We start from the raw sequence: 16,247 nt of genomic DNA on the forward strand, positions 1-16,247 counted from the left end.
CCCCCCCCCCCCCCCCAACCTAATCCTCCACAAATAGATTTTCCTTCTCATATCCACTCATGCCCTAGTCCATTGACCATTGCCATGAACAAACTGCAAAGGAGCAAGGAGTGCACGTGACGACCCCCCCCCCCCCCCCCCAACACCAGGTTGCAATATTTGAGTCACATTCTCCAACAGGATTTGGACTATGTTTCATCATACCGAAAACGAATAACATTCTATTGATAGTTCTTCCCATCCATCTCAAAGTTGTATTCTATCAACCCACACAATCTACAAAATATCATTGTCCATACTTACAAAACACCTACTCCTAATCTCATGTACATGGGTCAAATCCCTGAGGAAGAGCTAGCTGTAAGACCCACCCAGTGCACCCCACTTAGCACAAGCTAGTCCAGTCCTGTCACAGGCATATATTGTGGCACAAGAGACAGTGTCACTTCTCAAAGCACTCATATGATATAACCGATCTGTTGTAACATCTGCAGTAAATTTTATGCTGACAATTGTCCATCCAGATGAATGGCCACTGCCCAACTGTGGCCATGAACAGAGCTGACTACCCAGGGCAGAACATGCTGCTGAGCCCAACATGGTTGATTTCATTGGCTGCTTCAGAACCCAAGCACATAGATCCTTACCACCCTCACTCTGAATTACACAGATGAGACTTGTACTCACAGGGCGTCCTTCAATTGGCCTTGCGTGACATCCCTCAATTCCATAATCTTCCTGCCCCCTTTCTGCCAAGTCCTACCTCATGACAATAACTTGACTCATCTCACGTTCACACCCTCTTTCCACAGTCTCCTTTCTTCTTTCAATGTTCCATTGTGGCCTCCCAATACAGACCTCCACTTCATTGTGTACTTAGCATAACTCCTCCTGCCTGTGGCCAGAATGAGCTCAGTGGTGATATGTTACTATCTTGTGCACATGGATCCTCTCCCTCTTACTCATTAGCCATCAAATCCCCCCCCCCCCCCAAAAAAAAACCCTCACACACTACTCCACCTGACACAACCCTTCACGCCAGCTGGTCTGTCGCACTGGCACAATACAGTCAGCTGGAACAATGTACGTATTCAGGCGAGTCTTCTGCTAGCTCTAAAAGCAGGATTTGTCCAAAAGCTTAGCAACATTACCAGTGTTGTTTATGTGACTATGTGGTGAGTTACTACCTTTACTCCTTCTATTACACTCTGCCAAGGTATAAAAATAACTCTGAAATATGTTTGGAATTGACTTTTATTAAAGTTCTTTTAAATTCTTTTTTTCATATTTTGAACTGCACTTTGTATTATCATAATTTGTTATTAATGGATATGATTCCATCTCACGAACTCTTCTCTCTAGTTCTGTCTTTATATTTCTTTTATCCTTTCTTCCTCTTCAACGGTGGAAGTGCTTTTGCAGTCCCATACTTCCTTATTCTTATTCTTATTACACAGCCACAAATTTGTAGTTTACAAACACACCAGGAATGTCAAACGCAGCTCCTTAACATTCCTCGTTTTTACAGTTATTTATCAGGTTGATAGTTCTCATGAGTTTCAATTGTATTACAAGATGGATTTCTGAGCCTCCAACAAGACAACAAGTCTATTTTTCTGTAGAATATTTTAATGAGTGTGATGCCATTTTTGGTGGGTGCTGTAAGCAATGATTTCCAATGTTCTTGCTATCTGGAGTCAGAATCGCCTGTTCTCCACTCTTGTGTTCAGCAAAACATGTGTTTTCATAACTATTTCAAATAAAATTAAATAAAAAGAAAATAGATGTGGTGCCACACTTTGCTGCTTAACATCCAATCTAGAATTTCAGTCATCTTAATTTTCATCAACTCCTTATCATACTGTCCCTGAAACCTGGAGCCTGCACCATAATATCGGTCTTGTAATCCTTCATTTTATGATTGCTCTCTACTATTCCATGTAGTTCATAGTGACAGCTGACTTTCTTGTTGCTTCAGTTAGGCCATTCTTGCATCACTCCTCAACTGCTCTAATAGTCTATCCATACCACTCACATTCCACATTGGCATAGGAAATGAGAGGGGGATATTATTCTTAATATTATATCATTGCCATTTCATTTGTTGATTGGAATGACAGATGTTGGGTGCTGTGTCTGTGTACAAGACAACTTATTTCTCAAAAGACAGAGTAACCTTAGAGCAGATACACCATCATTTCTCAATCTCTCTTTCACAGACATTGTTGATTTCTTTCTGAATATTTCTTCAGTTTGCTGATCTGATTAGTCATTCCTTTGAAACACTATCTGCAGATGCTGACATTATTTGATATGACTCTATTAATCAAACAAAAAATTCTACAGTCCAATGTACCACCCATCAAGTTGTATCACACAGTTACCGTTATTACTACAGCACATACACAACACCATACAATTAAAACATATTTCTAAATATATAAACCGTCACACTATTAAACAATAATGAAATGGTTTTGCATGAAATGTGAACATGCACTATTAACATATGTGATTTAAACATCAAACTAACCTCAATACGGCCAAACTCTGGTTCTGTCTCGTGTGTCTTCACACGACTGCTTTCATCAGTATAGTTCTCCGACTGTCTTGTGGTGCTCTTTCTAGCTACTGCACGAGGTGGTATGGAAGACTTACTATCCTCATCTCCTGTAGTAACAAGGAAACAGATGGTCTTCAACTAACCATGGGCCTTATTGTGGTGGGGTGATGTGTGTCTGAAGGAAGGAGGATTAAGGCTTAACATCCCATCAACAACAAGGTAATTAGATACAGAACACAAGCTCAGAACAGAGAAGTAGAGGGAAGGAAATCAGCCACACCATTTCAAAGGAATCATCTCACTATGCGTCCTATGAGAGCTAGAAAAATCACAGGAAACATAAATCTCAAAGGCTGGATGTGGATTTGAGCTACCATCCTCTTGAATATGTGTCAAGTCTCTTACCACTGCAGCATCTCGCTCAGTGTATGTGAACAATACAGGTCACAATACTATGGGCACAACCGTGTCAGGAGGATATCTGTGGAGACACCACAGAGGCACTTTTCAGTAGCTGCAGGTGCAACAGAATGGATGGGTGACGGATGTGGCCTTGTAATAGTAGCTAAAATGGGCATCCTATGTTGCTACTGCAAATAACTGAAAAAAAGACCCAACTACATCTGTTACATTCTAAGAAAAATGCAGCTCTACTGCACCATTTAATGATGGTGGCATTCTTTGAAGTAGAATTTTTCTTTATTTATGAAACACTGTGTTGAATGTTAAACCCCTTGATCAAGAAAGTGTGTTAAATAATTTCAAAAGAAAAATAGATAGAATGAAGTCGGATGTATGGGAATTAGAGAATTGTACTGAGAAGGATTTCTGGCCAGGTGAGTGCAGGGTTAATACACAAAAAAGTAACCACTCAACTACCGCTGACTGATGTGTGGCACAATAGACACATGCAACAGAAGACAGTAATTACGCTAGCTTTCTAGCTCTTGCTCTTTCTCTAGCAAAAGTACGCATCCTCATGTGTAGCATATATATGGTCAATTAAATGGCACCAAAAATTGCTAATTTTTGAACAACTAGTGTGCGTTGCAAAGATTTGAAGTGTACCAAAAACTAAAAATTACACCAAGGAAATCATCAACAAGATCCTGTGCTGAGTCAGTGGAAACTTGGGTTAATATTCAACTCTCATTATGTGAAACAACACGAGATTTTAATTGCGTTCCTTTCAAACATATTGGAAATTTGTTGTGAACTTTCCACAGTGAGGTACCTACCAGCTGCGAACGTTGGGACTTGTGTAACTGACTTCAGATAGAATTTAATTACATTTTGATGTAAATCATATGATTCTAAATTTAAAGTTAAATTTAGTTTTTAATCTTGAAAGATTAAGAACTGACATACTGAAAAATTTTATACTTAATGAGACAACAATTGACAGTTTTGAAAATTGGGGGTTTCTTCTTTTCTCCACGCATTACTGTCCTTCATTTCCTTTACTTGTCAAGAATAGCTCAGTCTCACTGTGGGTAACAAATCAGGTTTGCAGTTCTATTTCCTTAAATTTAATTTAAGATCCACTTTGATCAAATATGTTGAAAGGACAGCATATCAGCTGAATCATACAACATGCCACCTGTACACAAGAAAATACTTACTGCCTAAATCTTCAGTCTTGTTATCGTCAACTTCTGTGCGTGTATATTCCACATATGGCATATTTCTCTGTGAATGAAGCAGAAAAAGAGATAATTGAACTTTAAATCACAGACCAGGGAAGGCTTAAGCATAAGGCATACAGTATATGACTGAGTTTTTACTTTCTTGAGAGACGCAGTGCCAAGACCTCTATGACGTCGTAAAGTATCTGTCCCCCCATGCATACGCCGTGCATGTGAAAGTTCCACAAACAATGGTGAAAGTCTTGCTGAGCCACGGTAAATCCATTCTGTACGGGAATCAGCATCAAATCGCATTTTCACTAAGGAACAGTCCAGCTCCTGCACTCGAGCCACCCACCACTTCCCTGAAACGAGTATTAATAATTACAATTAACAGGACTGAGATTTCCCCCTTAACAATAGTGCTTACTGATACTAACTTTTCAATAATTTAAGATGTATGTTCTACGCATTGATTTAATGTAAGAATGCCAACATAGTTAAAAATGTATGTAAGGAAACCACAGTAGAACATTAGATCGTTTTAATTCTTAATTTGAACACAGATTGTCATTGTTACGGGAACTGCAACAGTACTATTCAATACAACAAATTATATAACAACATTAAGTTTACCATGTTGAATGAGCTCCCAATACACTGCATAGTGATTTAGATATTCCGGTACTGCTATGTGGCAGTTATTTTGATTGAAATAAGTAACATGGAAACTTAACTATTGCCCATAACCATTAAGAGTTTGTGATTACGAAGATAGGGATACCCACAGTTCCCACCGTCAGGCTGGTTTTAATTACTTAAAATCAATTTCTACCTATAACAAGGACATGTTGTTCACATGTTTTTATCTTTCATGTGGGCAGTTTTAATCTACTTCATCAAATTTTCTCATAGCCAAAGATTATTTTTACTTTTTTAGCAAAAATAAGAAAAAGGTAGTAAAATACTTAAACTCTGAATGGTGATTCACTTGCCTGTCAACTACTCAAGGTATCAGCAATACTTTGCTTATTAAAAATACTGTTACATAAGATTTAAGTAGCCTCTTTAACTCACTTCTGTAAAGATCTGGAACTTGGGCAATTTGGTGCCAAGTAATGAGTGAAACAATATTTGCTATCTGTGTCCAATAATCTATTAATGGTACTAATAAAGTTTAATCGATTTAAATTGGATCTGGCATTAAACTTTCATGAAAAATTTCTCTTGAAAGTAACCGCGTACCAAACTGAGGCAAAAATGTAAATTTCAAAGTCAGTAAGGGGATTGAAATCATCTATTCAGTTATTCAGTGACCTTACTGTGACTGAAATGGAAGACAACAGAGAAGGCTGGAAATACTTAATTCAACCTCCCGAAATTGTTACACTGCAGAACATCGTAGTATGGTTCCTCCTTTTAATTACTGCATCACTTACTCAACAGATTTATGACAATTTATACTGCAGTTGAGGATAATTTACAAATTCTGTCAATATGTGAATTGTTTACAGTGTTATTACAGCAACATGAACTCACCATTCCACTCAGTCTTGACAATTTGCTCCACCTGTAGTTTTACCATAGGCCTTTCAGGATACTGCTCCAGATAGTTACGGATAAATGACCTTGACTCTGGATGCATGTCCTCCCACACATACCGTGAAGATTCACAAACAACTAAAATTTTCTCATGTGGTATGTACTGGGCATATCCATCATCAAAAAATACAAGGTACCTGCACAAATATAGCTCCAATTTTATGTTACATTCTGAAAGATTCACACATCAATGGCAGAAGATACTAGATTACAACACCAAATAACACAATAATGGAAAATGCTAGACTGAAGACAAGTAACAGTAGGAAAACGTTACCACCACTCACCATACAAAGCAAGCATAGAGCAACAGACAGGTGTATATGTAGAAGGATAGCCGCCCCGTTTTCAAACTCCTCTCCTTTGTCGAGGAGCATGCATACAGTACAGAGTAATACTATAACACTCTACTAATAGACAAGAACTTAATTTAATACATTATTAAATCAGACAGCATATTTTACAAGTGGACTTTAAGGTACCTGCACGGTGTCATACAATTAAATTCTCAAATGTTTGAGTTCCTTTAATTCAGGCCACCAGGCCCAGAGAAGCGCAACATTACAGGTAAGGCTATCCATCTGCTTCTGTGTTCTGCTGTCAGTCTCCAGTTCTCCAAAACTTCAGGCTGCAGCAAATCTCTTCCTATGTCTTCCCACTCACCTGTTGCCTTATAGGATCAAGCCCATTGCAGTTTTGGCCATAACATTTCATCAATTATCACTATATGTCCAGCCCATTGAAGTCTTTTGCTTTTCATAGCTCAACAATGTTAAACTTCTTGTACATCTCCTAGTTCAATATTGTGGCACATTTTCCATTCCAGCAGTGGGTTCCCGGTGTCTTTCTCTCAAATGTAAGCAGTCACTCAAGGCCTTGCTTCTGTGTGCTCCAGGTTTGGCAACCATATAGCACCACTGGCATTATTAATGTTTTATACAATCTTAGTTGTAGTTGTTGAGATATGTTTTTAGATTATAATATAGGGTTTAGAGAGTAACAGCATCTGTTTCCCACCTGCATTCACGTCTTAAGCTCACCTTCAGTTGATGTTACTTCAGTAAAAATTGATCCATGTCGTTTGGTCACTTTCACATCGTTATACATGGTACAGTTCACTGTAGTTCTTGGAGTTATGAAGCTCTCTTCCTACGATTGTGTACCCAGTCTTTTTAGTATTAATTTCTAGCCCAAAAATCAATGCCACTACTCCCACGGTCAGGGCAATGTCATCTGCACAGACCATACAGGTATTTGCATAATCAGTTTGAATGCCCTGAAAATTCTCTTTGCTGAACTCTCCTGTTATTTTTTTAAAGTGCTAGTTTGAAAAGAACAGGTGATAGTCCATCTCCTTGTCTTTAGCCTGCTTCCACCTGGAAACTTTCTCGCGATTTATTCCCTCTCTTAAACCCAGTCTTTGCGTCATTTACGCATCTCTTGAAGTCCAATGAATTCCTTTGATATGCCAGACTCTGTCATGGTTTTATCAAATTCAGCACATGAATGCTATCATAAGCCTTCTTGAGGTCTACAATAAGAGGTTCATTTTTCACAGATCTGTTTTAAGACAAAAATTTGGCTCACGCATGATCAACCTGTTTGGAAACCACCTTGGCATTCTCCAATTACTTCTGCTACAAACAGTTTGATCTGTTCTAGTAGACAGTTGCATATGATCTTATAGCAGTTGTTGAATAGTGCTATGCCCCTGTAGTTGTTATACAGGGTGTTACAAAAAGGTACGGCCAAACTTTCAGGAAACATTCCTCACACACAAATAAAGAAGAGATGTTATGTGGACATGTGTCCGGAAACGCTTAATTTCCATGTTAGAGCTCATTTTAGTTTCGTCAGTATGTACTGTACTTCCTCGATTCACCGCCAGTTGGCCCAACTGAAGGAAGGTAATGTTGACTTTGGTGCTTGTGTTGACATGCGACTCATTGCTCTACAGTACTAGCATCAAGCACATCAGTACATAGCATCAACAGGTTAGTGTTCATAACAAATGTGGTTTTGCAGTCAGTGCAATGTTTACAAATGCAGAGTTGGCAGATGCCCATTTGATGTATGGATTAGCATGGGGCAATAGCCGTGGCGCGGTACGTTTGTGTCGAGACAGATTTCCAGAACGAAGGTGTCCCGACAGGAAGACTTTCGAAGCAATTGATCAGCGTCTTAGGGAGCACAGAACATTCCAGCCTATGACTCGCAACTGGGGAAGACCTGGAACGACGAGGACACCTGCAATGGATGAGGCAATTCTTCGTGCAATTGACGATAACCCTAATATCAGCGTCAGAGAAGTTGCTGCTGTACAAGGTAACATTGATCACGTCGCTGTATGGAGAGTGCTATGGGAGAACCAGTTGTTTCCGTACCATGTACAGCGTTTGCAGGCACTATCAGCAGCTGATTGGCCTCCACGGGTACACTTCTGTGAATGGTTCATCCAACAATGTATCAATCCTCATTTCAGTGCAAATGTTCTCTTTACGGATGAGGCTTCATTCCAATGTGATCAAATTGTAAATTTTCACAATCAACATGTGTGAGCTGATGAGAATCCGCACGCAATTGAGCAATCACGTCATCAACAGATTTTTCTGTGAACGTTTGGGCAGGCATTGTTGGTGATGTCTTGATTGGGCCTCATGTTCTTCCACCTACACTCAACGGAGCACGTTATCATGATTTCATACGGGATACTCTACCTGTGCTGCTAGAACATGGGCCTTTACAAGTACGATACAACGTGGTTCATGCACAATGGAGCTCCTGCACATTTCAGTCCAAGTGTTCGTACGCTTCTCAACAACAGATTCAGTGACCGATGGATTGGTAGAGGCGGACCAATTCCATGGCCTCCATGCTCTCCTGACCTCAACCCTCTTGACTTTCATTTATGGGGGCATTTGAAAGCTCTTGTCTACGCAACCCCGGTACCAAATGTAGAGACTCTCCATGCTCGTATTGTGGACGCCTGTGATACAATATGCCATTCTCCAGGTCTGCATCAGCGCATCAGAGATTCCATGCGACGGAGGGTGGATGCATGTATCCTCGCTAACGGAGGACATTTTGAACATTTCCTGTAACAAAGTGTTTGAAGTCACGCTGGTATGTTCTGTCACTGTGTGTTTCCATTCCATGATTAATGTGATTTGAAGAGAAGTAGTAAAATGAGCTCTAACATGGATAGTAAGCGTTTCCGGACACATGTCCACATAACATATTTTCTTTCTTTGTGTGTGAGGAATGTTTCCTGAAAGTTTGGCTGTACCTTTTTGTAACACCCTGTATACTGATTTATCTTTCTTTTTATAAATGGAGCATATCACAGCTACCTTCCATTTCTTTGGTACTGCATGTTTTGCCCATAGTAACTCTATTACCTTGTGGATTTTGGAGCAATAGGACTTTGCCTCCAGCTTTCAGCAGCTTAGCGAGAATTCCATCCCCTTATGGACTCTTGACATTCTTTTTCAATTTGTTTTCTTATCTCTTCGGTGTAGGTGGAGGATATTCTGGATCCACAGTTCCTGGTCATTAAACATAATTTACTTGGTTCTCCGAAATTTAGTAGGTCCCTGATGTATTCTATCAGTCTTCTCCCAATCCCCTGATCTTCTATTAGCACCTTTCCATTGGCATCTTTAATGAATTTGTATTTGTTTGATCCTCCTCTAAACTTCTTCACTTTCCTATATAGTTCTTCAGTCTTACTGAGCTCTTTCCATGAAGCTTCTTATATATCTTCTCTTTGCTTTCTTTAGAGTGGCCTATGTTGGTTATCTTATTTCTTTGAATCTTGATTGCCCTTCCTGTTGCATATTACTTTGCACCCATAATAATTTGGCCCACCACCTCTCGCAGATCGCTTCCCCATATTCCCTATCAAACGACCCTCTTTTCCCCTTAGTTTTGGGATTACTTCTTTGGCAGCTTTTATTATCATTACTGCATCTTCTTTCCAATTCCGATCTCTTCAGTATCTTTATTTTCTTCCTACTCCAATACTTCAAGCATTTGGTCAGTTTGGCCTGAAATTGCCTCTTATTGTCTTTGCTCAAGTTTTCCTGATCATACAGAGTGAGATGCATTCCTTTGCCCTTTCCAGGTCTCCACACTTCCGTCACCATTACTCTGATATGGAGTGGTCCGATCTACATTCAGCACTTCTTACTGTTTTGAAATTTAGTAGGAACATTTTTACTCTTGCCTCTACCAACACATGGTCAATTTGGTTCACTGTCTTCCTATCTGGAGATACCTAAGTTCCTTTATATATTCTCTTCATGTCAAAGTAACAACTGCTTGAAATTAGTCAACCAAGTGCTCACACCATGTAATCTGTGCTTACCAAAGTTTCCTCAAAGGCGGCTTTTACAGTGTTGTCAAAAATCTTTCCCAATGTCTCACTTTCTCTGTTATTCTCTAAAATTAGAATGAGATGGCTCAGTGGGCAAGGCATGGGAGTTTTATTACTGATGAGCAAAATTGAAATCCCACTCAGTCAACGAACTTAGATTCCCTGGGGATTATACTACTCAGTTCAAGATTAATAGAAGATGGTTACTTTTATAATACCACAGCAACTGATGCGGAAGGGTGTAAATTCTGGTACTGTGTTTGCCTAAGTCATCTTTAGTGCATCCAAGTGCTGTCGGGCTGGGCTAGCACTTGCATGGGAGACCATCTGGTCTGCGGAGTACTGTTGACAATCAGAGTATACTCAGCCCTTGTGAGGCAAACTGAGGAGCTACTTGACTGAGTAGTAGTGGCTCTGGTCTCGTATACTGACATACGGCCAGAAGAGCAGTGTGCTGACCACATGCCCCTCCATATCCGCATCCAATGATGCCTGTGGGCTGAGGATGACACAGCAGTTGGTCGGTACAGTTGGTCTTCATGGCTTGTTTGGGTGGAATTAAGTTTGAAGTAGGTTGCTTATCTGGTTTAGTGGGTATGCCTTAGCAACACTACACTTCATAAGAACTGTGCCCTTAGGAATTTCCAGTCTGTATGGGACGCATGCCACTGCCTTTGGCATTTCCTGTTCCTGCTCCTCTTGTTGAGAAATTTCTTAGTGATGAAGAGCTCCTCTTCATCATCATCATCATCATCATCATCATCATCATCATCATAATCATCATCATTATTATTATTGTTATTACAAAAAATCTCTTGAAGAAGATGTGATTCAGAAGAAAGGCTGTTGACACATGACAGACTATATGCCCTGTGAGCCAAAGTCCTCAGAATGCCAGTTTTCTGCGACAGATCGTGACTGCTCTTGGTGTACAAAATAAAACAGACACACACAAATAATAGCTAAGTGAGTCATCTGACCTCCAATTCCCCAGGATGACCTGGAATAGTAACTGCCCATCATTCTCTAATTCCATTGTGAATGTGATATTGGAAAGACAAGAAATAAAATGATAAAAAGCCGCTTTTAATTTCTTAATGCCACGAGGCCATATGGCAAATGTGTTACACACGTAGCGAAGCAAACAGGTATCTTTAAAAAGAAGGTTTGCAATCATTCTTCCTTAATGTTTTCCACAGAGAGGCTAACTGACACTGGGGAATACCCTCTCAGTTTCTCCAAAGCACAGCTGCTAGAAGTAAGTTTATGTCAGCACGACTGAATATGTCCACTAAAACATTTTAATCAGACAATTAATGGAACTCTGGTGAATAATAAAACTATGTCACAGCTGACGATGATGTCATTGTCTGCTGTTTATAATCCAACATGGTGTCAGAGGAAGACTACAAAGTTGCATATACAATGGCACTTCACAGTATTAACTTATAATTGTCTTGAAGGATCTGGTGAGTTGCCTCTATGTTGCTGACTAAGGAGTGAATTGGGGCCCCTCCCTTACACACAGTGGGTTATTCACAATCAGTGACAGCAAAGGAAGTGTGAATAACAACAGGCTTCTAAATGTCTTCTCTGGTATGCCTGAGACACAAAGTCTTCTTCCTTTTTGTTCACACGTTTGGTGGTTTCACTATTACGACATTTGTACACAGAATCAGCAAACAGGCAGCCTTCTCATTATAATCCTAGCATTCCTTGATGACTGTAGTGCTGCCTTCATCAGCAGGAAGGATGCCAATGCTTTTCAATTCACCCAGCACCTGAAGCGTTGTCCTTTCACCCCTGGAAATGTTAGGTGTGGCTGTGTCCCATTCAATTTATAGCATACCTCAGAATGAACACCCTCTGCTGGATCTGGTGGAGTGGTGTCATCACTTGTTCTCTTTCTCCGTCAATACTTGTGATACATAGTGCTTTCTGTATTGCCTGTAAACTTCAGTTTCATTAGAAGTCACCAATCTGTTCCCATGCAGGTTGATAATTGCCTCCAGCTTGCACTATTATTATTGTTTTTTTTTTTTCCCTGGTGCAGATCCTCAAACTCCAATGTTAGATAAGCTGCTGCCTTCTCGCATAACAACTAGCAAAGGTCCACAGCATGACCTATATGCAGTTCCATGTACAAGTGGAGATTTCCTTCAGAAACAGTGTCCAGTTGGCAACGGGGGGCCAAATTATTTTCCTTACCAATCTCTAACTTGTACAGAGTTGGATCCTAGTAGCTGCAGCCAAGGTTGTGTGGGCAACAACCCAAATTACTTTTCTCTCTCGACACATTAGGAAGAATGGAAGAGCATAAACAAGTGCCTTTTCTGCTGTCGTAGCTTATCCTACTTTTTTAAGCTCCTGTATATCTCCTCCAAGCTGAGTGCCATAGTATACTTTCTTATGGTTTACACACAGTATTGGTGCATAATATCTTATAGGCCATGTCTCTGAGTTGCTCCCCCCCCCCCCCCCCCAACCACCCCTCCTCAATATTATAACAACATAACTGGTGCTCCCTGAGATACTGAATCCTCCAGAGAGCTGTTCCCACTTTACTCCTCTACCCACGATGTCCTTACTACCCATCCCTTCACATTTCTGTGATTCTGTAGCTGGCGTTGTGTACACTGACCATACCTCGCATTTCCTGGATGACCGAATTACATTATCAACATAGGCTGCACCTACATTCTGAAGGAACAGCAAGTCAACATGGGCCCAGAGACAAGGGAATAAGCTCCTGGCACACTGTCTGGATGCCACCTATAGGTTTGAATTTGATACAAGCTGCCTTCGACAGTCCAAAGGATGTTTGGTTAGGTCATACATCCACAGAATTGTGTGTGTACAAAAATTCTGCAATCAGTAGATATCTGTTGCTCTTCTATCTTAGCATAGTTTGACAGCTAACAGAGAACTAGTTACCACTAACATTTCTGAAGACTGGCAGACTGTTTCCTTTGTTAGTCATTACAGATATGACATTCTCTGATAGCCATTATTTTTAACTAAGGGTGTTCATGTCAGTGCCATTGCAGCTGCTACTAATTAGTTCCCTCATGTCCATCTCTTTTAGTAAATTTTATTCTGTTCTTTGTACAGTCTGACCTATTTTCTTCCTTTCTTGAGATGTTCCATCCTTCATGTTTAACTGAAGCAGATAATGTGTGTTTATTTTAAGGCACTAGTCATTTGAATGATTTGAGGAAACTGTCCACTGCTTCTACCATGAGTAAATCTCTCCATCTTCAAATAATTTCTGCAATCAACATCTATCCAAAACTGTTTCATATTTTCTAGTTCTTTTCTGCCCCTATGATTTTCCTCTCTTGTGGTCCTCCCTGAATCCTGGATGGTATGGCATTCACCATCCTATGTAAACCAACTTACAGCACAGGAAATCTTTTGCGTTTTCTACTAAGATATCATTCTTCGTAACTTTCATGTTAATGTTAAGTAAATTACTATTCTCCTTTCTATTAATCAGTATCAACATATTAATTTTATGAATTTTTCCTCTGGTCTTCATAGTGGAGATGCAACTTACCAAAACCAATTTAAAATTAATTTTTAAACCACTTCTTCCTCCACAAGCTATGTTAAATCACCTAAGTCTACAGAATAAAACGTCAATGTTTCACATACTCATAACAAGATACCCAGAAAAATATGTCTACTTCAATATCTGACAACATTGTTTCTTAATTTTATACGGGGCAGTCAAATGAAAGTGAGACAGATGGGAAAAATGTAAGCACACTGATTATTATTTCAGAAGTAATCAGTGTAATTTTTAATTCATTTTCCCACTGCGAGATGAGATAGCCAATGCCTTCATGGAAAAATATTTGCTGTTGCCTATGGAACCATGATTGCACCTCTATGTCTGAAGCACATCACTGGCCACGAGTGTCTTTCTTCATTCTCTAAACATGTGGAAATCCAATGGGGAGGGATCGTGACTTAATGGAGGATGTATAAGGCCTTCCCAGTGAAACTTCTACAGCGTAAAAGAATCTTCGCAACATGTGGGCTTTACTTACATTTTTTCCATCTGCCTCTTTTTCATTTGAATGCCCCTTATACTTACATGAACAGCATTTAACAAGTTAAACCGTTTGCAAATTTTCACATGCTTCCTCTGACCTACTGCTTCATACTCTAGGAATAAAAGCGTCTGTAACCAAAGCTACACTGCTTCAATCTAGAAGGTAGTTACCAAAGATACAGAAGCAAAATGCACACTGTAAATCGGCAAATGGGTATATATTGATTATTTGACATTTAAGGATTACTAACTTCTCAGATTAAGAACAATTACTGAAAGCCATTTGTTCGGAGGTTGCTAAAACGACAAGTGTGAATATGGGCTAATCTTGGAGTATTATTGCTCATTCATATAATCATGAAAAACACCATAAATCTGTAAATTTTGTTCACTATTCAGAGAAATTGCTAGCTTTGTAAACACAAAGAAGAAGTGAACTGCAGACAGAAATCCCTATACACAATGTATATATATTTCCAAATGACATATGTTACCTGTATTTATTCATTGATTTTGGAGGTTCAGCAATAACCCCAGCATAATAATTTTCTTTTGGGCCTTCATCTTGAAATAATGCAATAACTCGTGTGCCAACAGGCAGCCTTACTTTGCTTGGTGTTGAATACGCAAGATGTTTTCCTGGGACCACTTTCAGGTAAGAAGATTTGCGGTACTCGTAACGAATCTTGTATGCTGACTGGAGAGTGGAATCCTTTGGAGTAAAGTTGTAATTACTAATCTTTAATGAGATATATAATGCGCATTTAAATAAAACAGTATAAAACAGAGCACATAAAACACTCCCAATTAAGAAATGTGTGTATGCTGAAAAATGATGCCTCCAAATTTTTTATCTCATAACTCTTAAAGCTTGTTAAATAAAACAAACATTATTCATATTTTACAGCTTTATTCTTCATGTCTACATATTTATTTCTCAACTTATTCGCCTGCTGATGAACACATTTCTTCCAATGAGAGACTTACTTGTTGATATTGTCACTGTAGAATGTTTGACTATGTTGAAGGACCCACAATCTCACCTCTTCTACCACTGCCTCATCACTATCAATGTGAAGTCCTCAAAGGTGTTCTTTAAATTTAGGATACTTAAACAGTTCTTTCATATTTTTAAATCCTGCCGTAGCAACAAATCTCAACAGCTCCTGGTTTCCACTCCTCTGGTTTTCACATAGCGTGTTGTTGAAATAACTGTGAACTCATTTCCTAGTACCTTTATTTTTCCCAAAGCTGTTCTTCAATCCTCCTTTACATTTTTTGCTTTACTGTTACAGTCAGCAATTTAAACACAATATGTCAGACTGGTCTGTTGATAGTTTTCATAGCCATTTGCTAGCTTTTTTATTCATTTTTAGTACTACAACAATGACAGTTTTTCAAAACTGATGGTAAGTCTTCTGTTTCATAGATCCTGGACACCAGATCAAATAACCTTCTGATTTCTATACCTCCCACTGAAGCACCTATGAAAAGGGTAACACCTACTCCTGAGCAATTTATAGAATGACTTATTCCTTCTATTTCAAATTTCTCCTTCTCTATTATGCTATGGAACAGCTCTCCTGTTACACAAACTCTATATGCCTTTCTGTCATTTATCTTTCCTCATATTTATACTTCACAGAAGTTTATGCACACTGTCATTATCTTCATTTACTTGAAATTATTTTTAATTTGCCTGACTAATACTTCCTATGACCACCTTTTTCTCAATTTCTTTGACCACATGCCTCATCTATTCTAATTTTACTTCTTCACACTTCTTGTAGAGTTCATATACGAGGCCTGTTAGGAAAGCTTATTCTCCTTCTTCTTCTTTTTTGTGCAAACACCTGGTGGATTTGAATCTAGTATGCTCGCATGAGCTGACCTTGAACCTTCATGCGCATGCATGAATTCTTTCCCACTTCAATTACAGAATGTACCTCGGCTGCATAAAATTGTCCATGGTTTCGACAGCTCGAAGGCAGTCTTCATCAGAATAAAAATTACATAGGATTACCT

General features: G+C 39.3%; 1 protein-coding gene across 2 annotated transcripts in view; it reads right to left on the reverse strand.

Moving 5' to 3' along the window:
* LOC126100243 (histone-lysine N-methyltransferase eggless-like) overlaps positions 1 to 16,247 on the reverse strand; it is a 351,861-nt gene that overhangs the window by 125,586 nt on the left and 210,028 nt on the right. For both annotated transcript variants that reach the window (XM_049910825.1, XM_049910824.1), the window contains exons 9-13: positions 14,717 to 14,934; positions 5,728 to 5,927; positions 4,348 to 4,553; positions 4,186 to 4,252; positions 2,534 to 2,670 (exon numbers count right to left, since the gene is read on the reverse strand). In XM_049910825.1, the coding sequence (XP_049766782.1) occupies positions 2,534 to 2,670; positions 4,186 to 4,252; positions 4,348 to 4,553; positions 5,728 to 5,927; positions 14,717 to 14,934 (828 nt within the window). The remainder of the gene's footprint in view (positions 1 to 2,533; positions 2,671 to 4,185; positions 4,253 to 4,347; positions 4,554 to 5,727; positions 5,928 to 14,716; positions 14,935 to 16,247) is intronic.

The sequence above is a fragment of the Schistocerca cancellata genome, chromosome 9, assembly GCF_023864275.1.
Source record: "Schistocerca cancellata isolate TAMUIC-IGC-003103 chromosome 9, iqSchCanc2.1, whole genome shotgun sequence".
Taxonomy (NCBI): Eukaryota; Metazoa; Arthropoda; class Insecta; order Orthoptera; family Acrididae; genus Schistocerca; species Schistocerca cancellata.